The sequence below is a fragment of the Hyla sarda genome, chromosome 3 (assembly GCF_029499605.1).
Source record: "Hyla sarda isolate aHylSar1 chromosome 3, aHylSar1.hap1, whole genome shotgun sequence".
NCBI classification, from domain to species: Eukaryota; Metazoa; Chordata; class Amphibia; order Anura; family Hylidae; genus Hyla; species Hyla sarda.
This window is the reverse complement of record NC_079191.1, coordinates 47,196,583-47,210,083: the sequence shown is the minus strand read 5'-3', so window position 1 is coordinate 47,210,083 and position 13,501 is coordinate 47,196,583. Positions and strand designations below refer to the sequence as shown.

At 44.6% G+C, this 13,501-nt stretch overlaps 1 protein-coding gene across 5 annotated transcripts in view; it reads left to right on the top strand.

The window, feature by feature from the left end:
* The window catches only part of KIDINS220 (kinase D interacting substrate 220), a 188,457-nt gene that overhangs the window by 47,275 nt on the left and 127,681 nt on the right, over nucleotides 1-13,501 (top strand). For all 5 annotated transcript variants that reach the window (XM_056564135.1, XM_056564134.1, XM_056564131.1 and 2 more), the window contains exons 14-18: nucleotides 1,119-1,298; nucleotides 3,042-3,207; nucleotides 4,464-4,615; nucleotides 6,380-6,669; nucleotides 8,459-8,599. In XM_056564135.1, the coding sequence (XP_056420110.1) occupies nucleotides 1,119-1,298; nucleotides 3,042-3,207; nucleotides 4,464-4,615; nucleotides 6,380-6,669; nucleotides 8,459-8,599 (929 nt within the window). The remainder of the gene's footprint in view (nucleotides 1-1,118; nucleotides 1,299-3,041; nucleotides 3,208-4,463; nucleotides 4,616-6,379; nucleotides 6,670-8,458; nucleotides 8,600-13,501) is intronic.

The following is a 13,501-nucleotide window of genomic DNA, read 5'->3' as shown; positions in this document are numbered from 1 at the left end:
TAATGTTACTGGACTTCGTGATATGCTGCTAGACTAATGTACTGGCCTGTTTTGGGTCTTACCAACAAAAAAGGCACAACCCCTTGTCCTCAGGTTGTGTGTTGTATTACAGCTCAGTTCCTTTAAAATAATTGGAGAGAAATTGTATTACCACACACAACCTTGGGACAGGTGTGGTGCTTCTTTTTTTGGGGGAAAAAATTGCTCGGTTTTTCTACTCCTTAATAACCTGTTTTAATATCCTAATCATAGTGTGGATCATAAAAATGAACTATGTTCTATATTTACAAGTTGATATTAGAACCTGTCACTTTAAAAATCCAGTCCAATAGGCAGGCAACATGTTATAGAGCAGGAGGAGCTGAGCAGATAATATATACAATACAGTACAATCTGCAGGGATCATGTTATAGAGCATGAGGAGCTGAGCAGATAATATATACAATACAGTACAATCTGCAGGGATCATGTTATAGAGCAGGAGGAGCTGAGCAGATAATATATACAATACAGTACAATCTGCAGGGATCATGTTATAGAGCAGGAGGAGCTGAACAGATGGCATATACAATACAGTACAATCTGCAGGCATCATGTTATAGAGCAGGAGGAGCTGAGCAGATGATATATACAATACAGTACAATCTGCAGGGATCAGGTTATAGAGCAGGAGGAGCTGAGCAGATTATATATACAATACAGTACAATCTACAGGGAATAGGTTGCTGAGCAGGAAAACTTGTCATCTATTCATGTAAATCTCCGCTCATTCTGGGCTAAGGAGTCATGTGGGCCGTCATTCTCGGTGATTGACAGCTATGTTTTTGAGAACATTTATACTCGGCTGTCCGTCACTGAGTAGGACCGCCCAGTGGACTACTAAGCCAAGAATGAGCAGAGAGTTACATGAATAAATTGGGGAAGAAGACTGATTGTTTAGAGCCCACCCTAGACCTTTTTGTTTTTTATACTACAAAAACTAGAAATCACTTTAAAACTGTTAATAGGTTTGCTAAATACTAAATGCAAAGTCCATCTGTAGTGGAGATGACTATATAGGGTGAACACTTGTCCCAGAATGTTTTATATCCTTTTTAATGTTTTTTCTTTTTTTGTAGATGAGATGAAGACCTTTGCTGGCCAGCAGATTGAGCCGCTCTTCCAGTTCTCGTGGCTTATCGTCTTCTTGATCCTTATGATGTGCAGCACTATCGGTTTGCTTCTGTCATTCACGGTGGATGCCAAACTGGGGATATCTGTGTCCCTCAGCCTGCTGGCCATTCTCTACATATTCTTCAGTGAGTAGAGTTCAGACTGTGAAGCAGAGACAACATTCTGTGGTAGATATGGCACATAGATTAATATGAGTGCTCACCTCACTAGACTGGACCCGGGTTCTGTATACTATCCAAAAAAATAACCAGGGAGATAGCACTTCAGTACAACAGCTGGTTTTTATTCACACCAGGGTGTGACATTTTGGCTATATTGGAGCCGAACCTTTGCGCACTGCTGTGAATACAGACCACTTGTTTTGTTGGTGCCATCTATCGAACTATTTTGTGGATACTCAAGACATGTGTCATTGTTTCCTGAAAAATGGAGAACAATCCCATTTGTGATTTCTATGCAGAATTAAAACAGCCACAAATTTTAAGACCCTCTGCCCCAAAATGAAACGCTTGTTTTCTACTAATTTTCTTTTATGATGTATCAATATGTAAATGTGTCTGACTCTGGGCTCTTCATTGACCTTGATAAGACAGGGGGCCTAGTCCATAAATTTACTGAAGTATTCAGCACACATGCTCTTTCCCTGTCCATGGAGATGAATGTGAGAAGCCAAGTAGGTTCACCAGATTCTTGAAGTAGACAAGCATAAAATCATTTATCTGTACATTTAGGTCAATGAGTCGGCTCCAGACTACAAATTCCATGTTAAAATATCTAAATATATATATTAACTAACACAAGCTAGAAGGCACTGCTGTGGAGAAAGACCAATTATGTCAGCATGTACTGTGGATTCTAGCGTTCTGTCACTGTGGTAACGCGGAGTCCTGATGCCTGTGGGTCCAGCTGGGAACCAAGAAACCCGAAGTCACTCAATACCGTAGCATACATAGAAAGACAAAAAGGTACCCGCACTCACCGCAAGGAAACAGCAGACCGACATCTATGGCATCTGAGATAGATCCGACTTCAGGCTCACAGCAGGGCGCTCACAGTGGAGGCGACTGCCGGCAAAGTTTCTCGCAGATCGCGCTTCTTCCGGCCTCGTATTACGTATTAGAAGTCGGTCTGCTGTTTCCTTGCGGTGAGTGCGGGTACCTTTTTGTCTTTCTATGTACGGTGTATATGTATATGTATATATATATATATATATATATATATATATATATATATATATATATATAATTTTTATTTTATTATTATTTTTTGATATATTCTGCCAAAGGGGTTGTACGGGGAGCTGGAAAGTCCTTGGGGAAGATTTATTAAAACCTTTGCAGAGGAAAAGTGTAGTAGTTGTACACGTGGTGACTGTTGCAGCACAATGGTGCCACAACATCACACCCATATGAGGAACCATTCCCACATGTAGCTTTCACAGTTTAGTACCTGCTCCAGTGACATAACCCATGCCCCCCCTCCCCACCCCCGCTCCCCTCTCAAGCCCATGGAAAACATTGGATTGTGGCGTCCACTCTGAAAATAAACGTATTCAAAAATAAAATAAAATATCTCCGTGTTTAGTTTGATTAGTAAAACAAAAAGGTTATACATTCCCTGGTAGAGGTTCTTATGTCTGGCTAGGTAAATGTAAATAATCTGAACTTGGGAATATAGATGAATTTTAGTTTCTTCGCTGTCAAGTCTGGTTTTTGATACATTCTTTGTCTGAAATTTGGTAGGAATTTTTGGGGAACCAGGAGAATGACCATGGTCAATACAGCTGGGTTGCTAATAGTGAAATGAACCGTAAGTGTGTGATATTTGGAATAATAAGTCTCTTTTAATAAAGCTTTTCCTGTTTACAGCTGTGGTGTATTTTGGGGGACGGCGAGAAGGAGAGAATTGGAACTGGGCCTGGGTGCTGAGTACGAGGTTGGCCCGACATATTGGCTACCTGGAATTGCTGTTGAAACTGATGTTTGTAAATCCTCCTGAACTTCCAGAACAGACCACCAAGGCACTGCCAGTAAGGTGAGGTTGTTATAAAACCCTCACAGTAAGAAAGTAAAAATAAAGCAAATCTAGCACCTTACACATATTTTAAAGAACATTTGAAGCTTTTGTCATTTTTTTAATCTGTTTTAACAATGTCCCATCTTGTAATATTCAGTGAATGATGTAAATAATAATTTCAGGTGTGAAAACAACCTGACACTCATAAGCAGATAGTCCATTCTTTGGCTCTAAATTTAACCCCCTAACTATACAAGCTATGCTCTTCCTTGGGGAAAAGAGGGACGGCTCAGAAAGTGTTAGGTCTCACTCCAGTGTTGGATTCATCAGTTAGACTGCTCAGTACTGCTCTATAACATCCTCCAATCTGCTGCTGCTTCAGTGGGTGTGATAGCAGTTAGTCTACACCCAATAGATCAGGGACAACTGAAATGAAGCCTAATGAAAAACTAATAAAAAAAGCCATATACGGGTTGTATAATTGGCAGAAATCGTGCAGAATTTTCTGACTTGACATTCCACAGTTGCCAGCAAAAATGTGCTGGTGCTTGGACCGCTCAGAAATGTGCTGTCTTTATAGGTGGCAATGCGTTTGAATTTCCACATAGATTGTAAGGTTTAAAGGAAATCTGTCATCAGAATCACCCGCACTAATCCTGTTACACAGGCTTGTAGTGCGGGTGATCCTGATTAAAATGCTTCTTACCTGGTTAAAAATGGTTCAGCGGTTCTTCAGATATCTATATTTTTAGTTTTCTGTTATTCCCTGGCTTGGGACTCAGTGGGAGGTGTTATCATCTGGGACTCGGCCACACGTCATTATAGCTGGGCGGAGCTGCCATCCGGCTCATGAATATTCATGAACTTATCCTCATGCGCGGTCCTCCCCACCAGACCTAGAAAAAGGAGTTAGATTACGAGGATAAATTCATAAATATTCATGAGCCAGGCGGCAGCTCCGCCCAGCTAGAATGACGTGTGGCCGAGTCCCAGATGATAACACCTCCCACTGAGTCCCAAGCCAGGGAATAACAGAAAACGCTGAACCATTTTTAACCAGGTAAGAAGCATTTTAATCAGGATCACCCGCACTACAAGCCTGTGTAACAGGTTTAGTGCGGGTGATTCTGATGACAGATTTCCTTTAAAAAAAAAAAGACAAGTCCATTGAGTTCAACCTAAAGCCCTGTTGAATCTTTCGTTGTGTTCTAGTTTTATCTCAAGCTTTTTATGTTTTGTTGTTTTGATTTTTCTGTTGATTTCTCCTTGTTTAGGTTCCTGTTTACAGACTACAATAGATTATCCAGTGTTGGGGGAGAGACCTCCATGGCAGAAATGATAGCCACGCTGTCCGACGCTTGTGAGAGAGAATTTGGTTTTCTTGCAACACGACTCTTCCGAGTGTTCAAAACTGAAGAAGCCCCAGGTACCTGCTCGCTTGCTGTTCTTTTTCTATTGCCTCTAGTCCCAGAACAGTGACAGAATAGAAATAGAATTTGCAAAGAAAATTGAACAACACCGCAAATAAATTTTTACTTATTCAGTATCACTATATTGGATTGCAGCCTGAATTTAACCCCATTTACAGCTACAATCATTATTCTTCTGAGCTCTACTGGTGTACAAGCCTTCCATCACATTTTAGTGTTAAAGGTGTGTATTCTGTTTTTTACATCTTATCTCCTATCCATAGAATAGGGGATAAGGAGTCCTGCCACTGGGGCCCCTGCGATCTCAAGGCAGCCCCTGGAATTCTGTGCCGGGCGCTGCCTCCGAGACATGACGAGACATGGCCAGTCCCCCCTCATGATGTCAGGACATGGAGGGGTCATAGACATGGAGGGGGCGTGGCCTTGACGTCACATCTCAGTCTCTGAGGCAGCGCCCGGCACAGAATTCCGGCAGCTACCCCTAGATCGCAGGGGCCCCAGTGGCAGGACTCCTGCGATCATACATCTTATCCCCTATCCTATGGATTGGGGATAAGATGTATAAGGCCGGAATACCCCTTTTATGGTCTATTCACACGTACAGTATTCTGTGCAGATTTGACACGCAGATTTGATGCGTATGATTTTCTGCTGCAGATTTCAATGTAATCAAAATCTGCGCAGAATACGGTATGTGGGAATAGACCCTTAGGGTACGTTCACACGTACACAGATTTGATGCACAGGATTTTCTTCAATGTAAATGAAATGATTAAGCACAGCTTCTAATCTGCATTTACAAATCCTGCGCATCAAATCTGCACAGGATCCTGTAGGGCTGGGTGGTATACCGGTTCATACCGAATACCGAAATTTTTGTGCTGCATGATATGGATTTTAACCCATACTGCAATACCGGTTTGGCCCCTCCCCCTCGGGAATGAATAAATTATCAGCCCAGCGCTGCGCTGTCCCCATCGGGGAACTAATCATATGTGGCCCCTGAGCGCTGAACTGACAGTAGGGGTCACCCGCTCTTAACCCAATACACACAATGGCACATAGGGCGGGTGAACCGGATTACAGTGATGTATCACTTACCCTGATCCGTGGTCGTTTTCTAGAGATACCCTTTATATTAGCTGGAATTGCTAATCTGGAAATGTCCGGCTTTGCGCGTTGGAGACGGGACCCAACGTACCCAGCATCCCTGTCTCCATCCTATCTGCTCAAATATGTCTGCCCACATCATGAATATTTATGGGACCACCTCGGCCAAGTGAATGCGTGGTGGGTGGACATATCAGATCAGAGGGGATGGAGGCGGGGATGCTGGTATGCCTGGTCCCGCCTCCGTTGCGCAAAGCCGGACATTTTTAATTCAGCAATGCCGGCTTTTACAACAGGTGTATCCAGAACGCAGATGCAGGTAAGTTATACCTCATTGTAATCTTATTCGCACTATAACCACGTGTATTGGGTTTAGTTATGGTGAAGCTGCTGTCAGTTTCCCTTTGATACTATGGTGAAACGACTGCATTGTACGGAGATTATGGAAATATTGCATTAAAAAGCACAATTGATCATAATGTCTGGACAAATCTTTCAACTTAAGATGTCCGTATAATTCTCCTGAAAATGTCTGATTTTTACAAGGAAAATCAGCTTTTTGTTGGTGATGTTGGGAGACTGAAACTAAAGGGGTTTTCTCTGTTCAGACATATATAACCTTTATTTTATAATTTAATTTTTTTTTCTAGGCAAAATGAAATGGAAGAAGACATGTTGCCTCCCTTCATTTGTAATCTTTATCTTTATAATGGCCTGCATCTTTTCTGGCGTCATCTTGCTGGCTATCTTCAAAGTGGATCCTAAGAATATGACGGTGAACGCTATCCTTATAGCTGTGGCCTGTGTGGTCGGCTTGGTGTTAATTCTGAATTGTGTGACCTGGTGGCAGGTGATGGATTCTATCCTGAACTCTCAGAGGAAGCGTCTACATAGTGCGGCCTCCAGACTGCACAGGCTGAAGAGTGAGGGCTTCATGAAGGTAAGTGCCAGGCGGGCCACTATGACTGGGGGGGTATCTTAGGGGTAGGTGACATATTTTCGTTTTTTAAAATAAGGTTTCCCCCGTTTTCCTGACTGTATACTGAAACCAGGTCACATTTAAAGGGGTACTCCACCCCTAGACATCTTATCCACTATCCAAAGGATAGAAAATAAGATGTCTGATCACGGAGGACCCGCCGCTGGGGGCCCCCTCGTGATCTCCCTGCTGCACCCGGTGTTCGTTTAAAGCGTCGGATGCAGTGCCGGAGGCTCTTGACGTCACGGCCACGCCCTGTTCGTGAAGCCACGCCCCCTCAATGCAAGTCTATGGGAGGGGGCTTGACTACCGTCAAGCCCCCTCCCATAGACTTGCATTGAGGGGACGTGGCTGTGACGTCACGAGCGGGGCGTGACCATGAAATCACGAGCCTCCACCCTGCATCGCCAGTCATACGGCATGGAGCGAAGTTCGCTCCGTGCACCGGATGTCTGGGGTGCTGCAGCCGAGATTGCGAGGATCCCCAGCGGCGGGACCCCTGCAATCAGACATCCTATCTCCTATCCTTTTGGATCGGGGATAAGATGTCTAGAGGCGGAGTACCCCTTTTTAACCTCAGTTATAGGGATTATTCCATGATAGTTTATCACCAATCCACTGGATAAGTATCAGATTGGTGGAGGTCCGGCCACTGCAATGGGTACTGGTTACAAGGGCATACGAATACTGGCAGCATTGAATTGGTGTTGATGCTAGGACTGGGCGGTATGGCCAAATATGTGTATCGCGGTATTTTTGTAACTTATGGTGGTTCCACGGTATATAACGTTATTCCCCCCCCCCCCCCCCCCCCAAATTAATTATTAGCCCAGTGCTGCGCTGTCCCCATCGGTGTACTACTCACGTTACCCTCAAGCGCTGCTCTCCTCGTCCTCCTGTTTGTTGCTGCCGCCGGCGCTGACACTCTATACTGTACGCTGTATCCCTATGCTCGGGCTGCAAAAGGTAAACAAAATAAACAAACGCATGTTCCGACGTCGGCCTTATGCTCTTCCTGGTGACGTGAACGTCGGCAGCAGTCAGCCTATCACCGTCCGCAGCGATGTTCCGCCTCGGCCGGTGATAGGCTACTGTCATGTAAGAAGCCGGCTTCTTACATGACAGTGGGTTCAACCTATCACCGGCCGAGGCGGAACATCGCTGCAACCGGTGACAGCCTGACGGCTCTCCGAGGTTCCATTCCCTGGGAAGCTGGTCCGGACCGACGGGGAAGGTGAGTTAAAGTTTATTTTGTTTACCTTTTGCAGCCCGGGCATAGGGATACAGTGTAGAGCAGTGGTTTGCAATCTGCAGACCTCCAGATATTGCAAAACTACAACTCCCAGCATGCCTGGACAGCCAACGGCTGTCCAGGGATGCTGGGATTTGTAGTTTTGCAACATCTGGAGGTTGAAGACCACTGGTATAGAGTGTCAGCGCCGGCGGCCGCAACAAACAGGAGGACGAGGAGGGCAGCGCTTGCGGTGGACATATGTGAGTAATAGTGCTGGGCTGATAATTGGGGGAGGGGGGGCAGAACAGCGCTCGCGGATGACATATGTGAGTAGTTCCCCGATGTGCAGCACTGATGATTCATTCAATCCCGAGGGGGAGGGGCCAAACCGGTATTGCGGCATGGGTTAAAATTCATATCGTGCAGCACAAAAATTTCGGTATACCGCCCAGCCCTAATGGCGGTACGGCCTGATCTACTGGTAAACACTTCTCTCTATCACAATATTTTTTTCAGGTTTTGAAGTGTGAAGTGGAACTGATGGCTAAAATGGCAAAGACCATCGACAGCTTTACCCAGAACCAGACGAGGCTGGTTGTGATCATTGACGGCCTGGACGCCTGCGAGCAGGACAAGGTTCTACACATGCTGGACACGGTATGTATTCCGTTCTATACATGTATGGTGGGCTCTTATCTTTGGCTGTGGCAAACATGTAGTTGGGGCTGATAGCAATATCATGTATTTGCCCAAGGTTAGTGGAGAATGTGAATTCGGGTAGAAAAGCAGACATGGTGCACATCTACAATCTTGTATAATGATCTGATTGCTTCTCAGCATAATATCAAAAACTAACAGGTTGTTAGTATACATTTTTGATCAAAAAGTACAAGCCCACTCGCCACGTCAAGGCCACCTATCCAGAGTGGGTCCCTAACGTCCCTAGCATAAAATGGCGCAGCACCGGGCGGCGACCACCACCGCCGCGACGCCAATGCCTACAGGGGGGAACAACCCACTGGCAGAGCAGCCCCAATGCCACTCAAACCAGTCTATGGGCCGCACCCCCCCGCAGACACGGCGCCACGGCAGCAACGGACACCGCACAGCACCACACCAGTGTGAACAAGGTGTAATGGCTCACTTACCATACTCTCCCAGTCAGACTGGGAGGCAGCTAGGAAAGAAATGGCCCATGTGCAGCTAACTACTACTTATATAGGGTTGGGCTGGGGGGTGGGGAAGAGTGCAGCACATGTTAAAACAAAGAAAAAGGAGGGGATAGAAATCACAGTGTGAATTCGGGTAGAAAAGCAGACATGGTGCACATCTACAATCTTGTATAATGATCTGATTGCTTCTCAGCATAATATCAAAAACTAACAGGTTGTTAGTATACATTTTTGATCAAAAAGTACAAGCCCACTCGTTAGGGACGTTAGGGACCCACTCTGGATAGGTGGCCTTGACGTGGCGAGTGGGCTTGTACTTTTTGATCAAAAATGTATACTAACAACCTGTTAGTTTTTGATATTATACTGAGAAGCAATCAGATCATTATACAAGATTGTGGATGTGCGACCATGTCTGTTCTCTACCCGAATTCACATTAGTGGAGAATGTATTGCGGTAGGAGAAAGCATAGAATGGCGTTTTCTGCTGCCAGGAATCAGAAGGAGTAGTCCATTTTCTTACTACGTCCACTCTTTGATAGGTTCTTGGCAGCTAGACGTAAGAGGTGCTTATTAAAAGATTGTGCTAATTTTGACCTTCTGTACAAATTAAAACCTGAATTCAAAAACCATTCCCCTTCACCCATATGTAGAAAACTATAAAAAATCATCAGAATCAATGTGGGAGATTTATCAAAACCTGTCTAGAGGAAAAATTGCCCAGTTGCCCATAGCAACCAATCAGATCGCTTCTTTCATTTTGCAGAGGCCTTGTTAAAAATGAAAGAAATGATCTGATTGGTTGCTATGGGCAACTGGGCAACTTTTCCTCTAGACAGGTTTTGATAAATCTCCCCCAAAACAGTATTTAAATGAATGAATGTCTAAAACAGGGGGGGAAAAAAACATTGCCGGCTAGCTCAGGGAGCTGATCGGGACTAGAGATGAACAAACTTACAGTAAATTCGATTCGTCACGAACTTCTCGGCTCGGCAGTTGATGACTTATCCTGCATAAATTAGTCCAGCTTTCCGGTGCTCCGGTGGGCTGGAAAAGGTGGATACAGTCCTAGGAAAGAGTCTCCTAGGACTGTATCCACCTTTTCCAGCCCACCGAAGCACCTGAAAGCTGAACTAATTTATGCAGGATAAAGACATCAACTGCCGAGCCGAGAAGTTCGTGACGAATCGAATTTACTGTAAATTCGCTCATCTCTAATCGGGACCACCGTGGCAATATCGCCGGGTTCCGATCAGCTGAGAGGATGAGCGGAGGCTCTCTACCTGCTTCCATCCTGCCTGATCCATCAGCCTGTAGTAATGGAGCTCCGATAACACTGATTGATGCTGTTCTATGGAGTAGCATTGTTTAGTGCATGCAATCTGATAATTCCCTATGGGGACTAAAAAATCGTGAATAAAATAGCCAAAAAGAAAGTTAATAAATGTGAATAAGCCCCTTTCTTAATAAAAGTTTAAATCACCCTTTTTTTCTCATTTTTTTAAATAAAGTAATGTAAACAATGTGGTAATGTACGTAAATGTCTGAACTTTTAAAATCTAACGTTCATAAAACCGCGCCGCGGATGGCATCAATGTTGTGTAAAGAAAAAAATATCTGGAATTGCTGATTTTTAGTTACTTTATATACCAGAAAAGAAATGATAAAAAAGTGATCAAAAGGTCCCATCAAAACAAAAATGGTACCGATAAATCTACGGTGCAAAAAAATTAACCCTTATACATCCCTGTATACATAGAAATATAAAAAAAAGTGTTGTAGGCATCAGAATGGGGCAATTTTAAGCATTCTCATTTTCCTTTCTAATTTTCATACAAATTTTTTTAAAAGTGAGAAAACAAAACAAAACCTATATAAACTGGGTGTTGTAATTTTATGGTCCTACATAGTAAAGATAAGATAACATAACATGTCCTTTTTACCATAGTGTGCACTGCATAGAAACGACCCCCCAGTTGCAGAATGGTGTTTTTTTTTTTTTGTTGTTTTTTTTTTTTGCTGCTTTTTCAATTTCACTCCACAAATATTTATTTTTGTTTCACAGTAGATTTAGTATAATCAGTCATATTATTACAAAGTACAATTGGTGGTGCACAAAACAAGCCTCATGGGTCTGAAGGGGGGAAAATTTACAAGCATTAACGCTATTAGGCGAGGAGATAAAGACAGTAGTGCCAAAAATAGTGAAAAAGCACTGTGCCCTTAAAGGGGTACTCTGCCCCTAGACATCTTATCCCCTATCCAAAGGATAGGGGATAAGATGTCAGATCGCCGCGGTCCCGCTGCTGGGGACCCCCGGGGATCGCTGCTGCAGCACCCGCTATCATTACTGCACAGAGCGAGATCGCTCTGCACGTAATGACGGGCAATACAGGGGCCGGAGCATCGTTACTTCACAGCTCCGCCCCTCGTGATGTCACGGCCCGCCCCCGTCAATACAAGTCTATGGGAGGGGGCGTGGTGGTCGCCACGCCCCCTGCCATAGACTTGCATTAAGGGGACGGGCCGTGATGTCACGAGGGGCGGAGCCATGACGTCACGCTGCTCCGGCCCCTGTATCGCCCGTCATTACGCACAGAGCGAACTCGCTCTGTGCAGTAATGATAGAGCGGTGCCGCAGCGGCGATCCCCGGGGTTCCCAGTAGCGGGACCGCGGCGATCTAACATCTTATCCCCTATCCTTTGGATAGGGGATAAGTTGCCAGGGGCGGAGTACCCCTTTAAAGGTATACTCCGCCTAGACATGTTATCTCCTATCCAAAGATTAGGGGATAACATGTCTGATCGCAGGGGACCCCGCCATCTCTTGGCCGGCGCTGTCGCATTATGGTCACGGAAGCCTGGGGCGATTGTGACGCCACGCCCCCACCATGTCTATGGGAGAGGGTGCTAGTACACAGCCGTCACAACTTCTCCCATAGACATGAATGGAGGGGGTATGGCTGTGATTGTCAGTCATCCGGCACGGAGCAGAGTTTGCTCCGTGCACTGGATGACTGGGTGCCACGGTGGAGATCGTGAGGGTACCTAACAGCCGGACCCCCGTGATCAGACATGTTATCCCCTATCCTTTGGATAGGGCAGTGATGTCAAAACTGTGGCCCTCCAGATGCTGCAAAACTACAACTCCTAGCATGCCCGGACAGCCAACGGCTGTCCGGGCATGCTGGGAGTTGTAGTTTTGCAACATCTGGAAGGTCACAGTTTGGACACTACTCAGATAGGTGATAACATGTCTAGCGGAGGGGTACTCCGGTGGAAAACTTTTTTTATTTTTTTTTATCAACTGGTGCCAGAAAGTTAAACAGATTTGTAAATTACTTCTATAAAAAAAAAATCTCAATCCTTCCAGCACTTATTAGCTGCTGAATACTACAGAGGAAATTATTTTCTTTTTGGAACACGGAGCTCTCTGCTGACATCATGAGCACAGTGCTCTCTGCTGACATCTCTGTCCATTTTATGAACTGTCCAGAGTAGGAGAAAATCCCCATAGCAAACATATGCTGCTCTGGACAGTTCCAAAAATGGACAGAGGTGTCAGCAGAGAGCACTGTGCTCGTGATGTCAGCAGAGAGCTCTGTGTTGCAAAAATAAAATAATTTCCTCTGTAGTATTTAGCAGCTAATAAGTACTGGAAGGATTAAGATTTTTTTTTTATAGAAATAATTTACAAATCTGTTTTAACTTTCTGGCACCAGTTGATTTAAAGAAAAAAAAACTTTTCCACCGGAGTACCCCTTTAAGCGGTTTAGCCACATTTTCAAAGCCATTTAGACATTTATTTATTTTTTGTGCATTAAAAGGCAAGATAGAGTTGTGTAAATTAGCCAGTTGTAGACACTGTTCTGGTACATGTCCGATTTGGTAGAAATCATTATTAGGGGCTTTCTGAACGCCTAGAATGCGTTGACGTCACCAGAGTGAGTGTTCCTGTGGTTTCCACAAAGCACCCCTGTTTTCACCAGATTTTGTTCAACCCGATTGCCAAAAATCCTAAATCCGTGCATAATATTAGATGCGACCATAAATAAACAAAATCAAACCTGATAGCTACATATGACGGGTGGCTTGGGGAAGTATAGCGATCCCCCCCCACCACCATTCCGGTCTCACATGTGTCATTGATCCTAGATTGGTCCTATTGGTATGTTTATCTCCTTAGGTCAGTGTTTCTCTACCAGGGTGCCTCCAGCTGTTGCAAAACTACAACTCCCAGCATGCCCGGACAGCCAACGGCTGTCCGGGCATGCTGGGAGTTGTAGTTTTGCAATAGCTTGAGGTACCCTGGTTGGGAAACACTGCCTTATGTAAATGTCATAATAAATCGGACATTACGCAGTTTATATAGGGTGATCCGAAGATG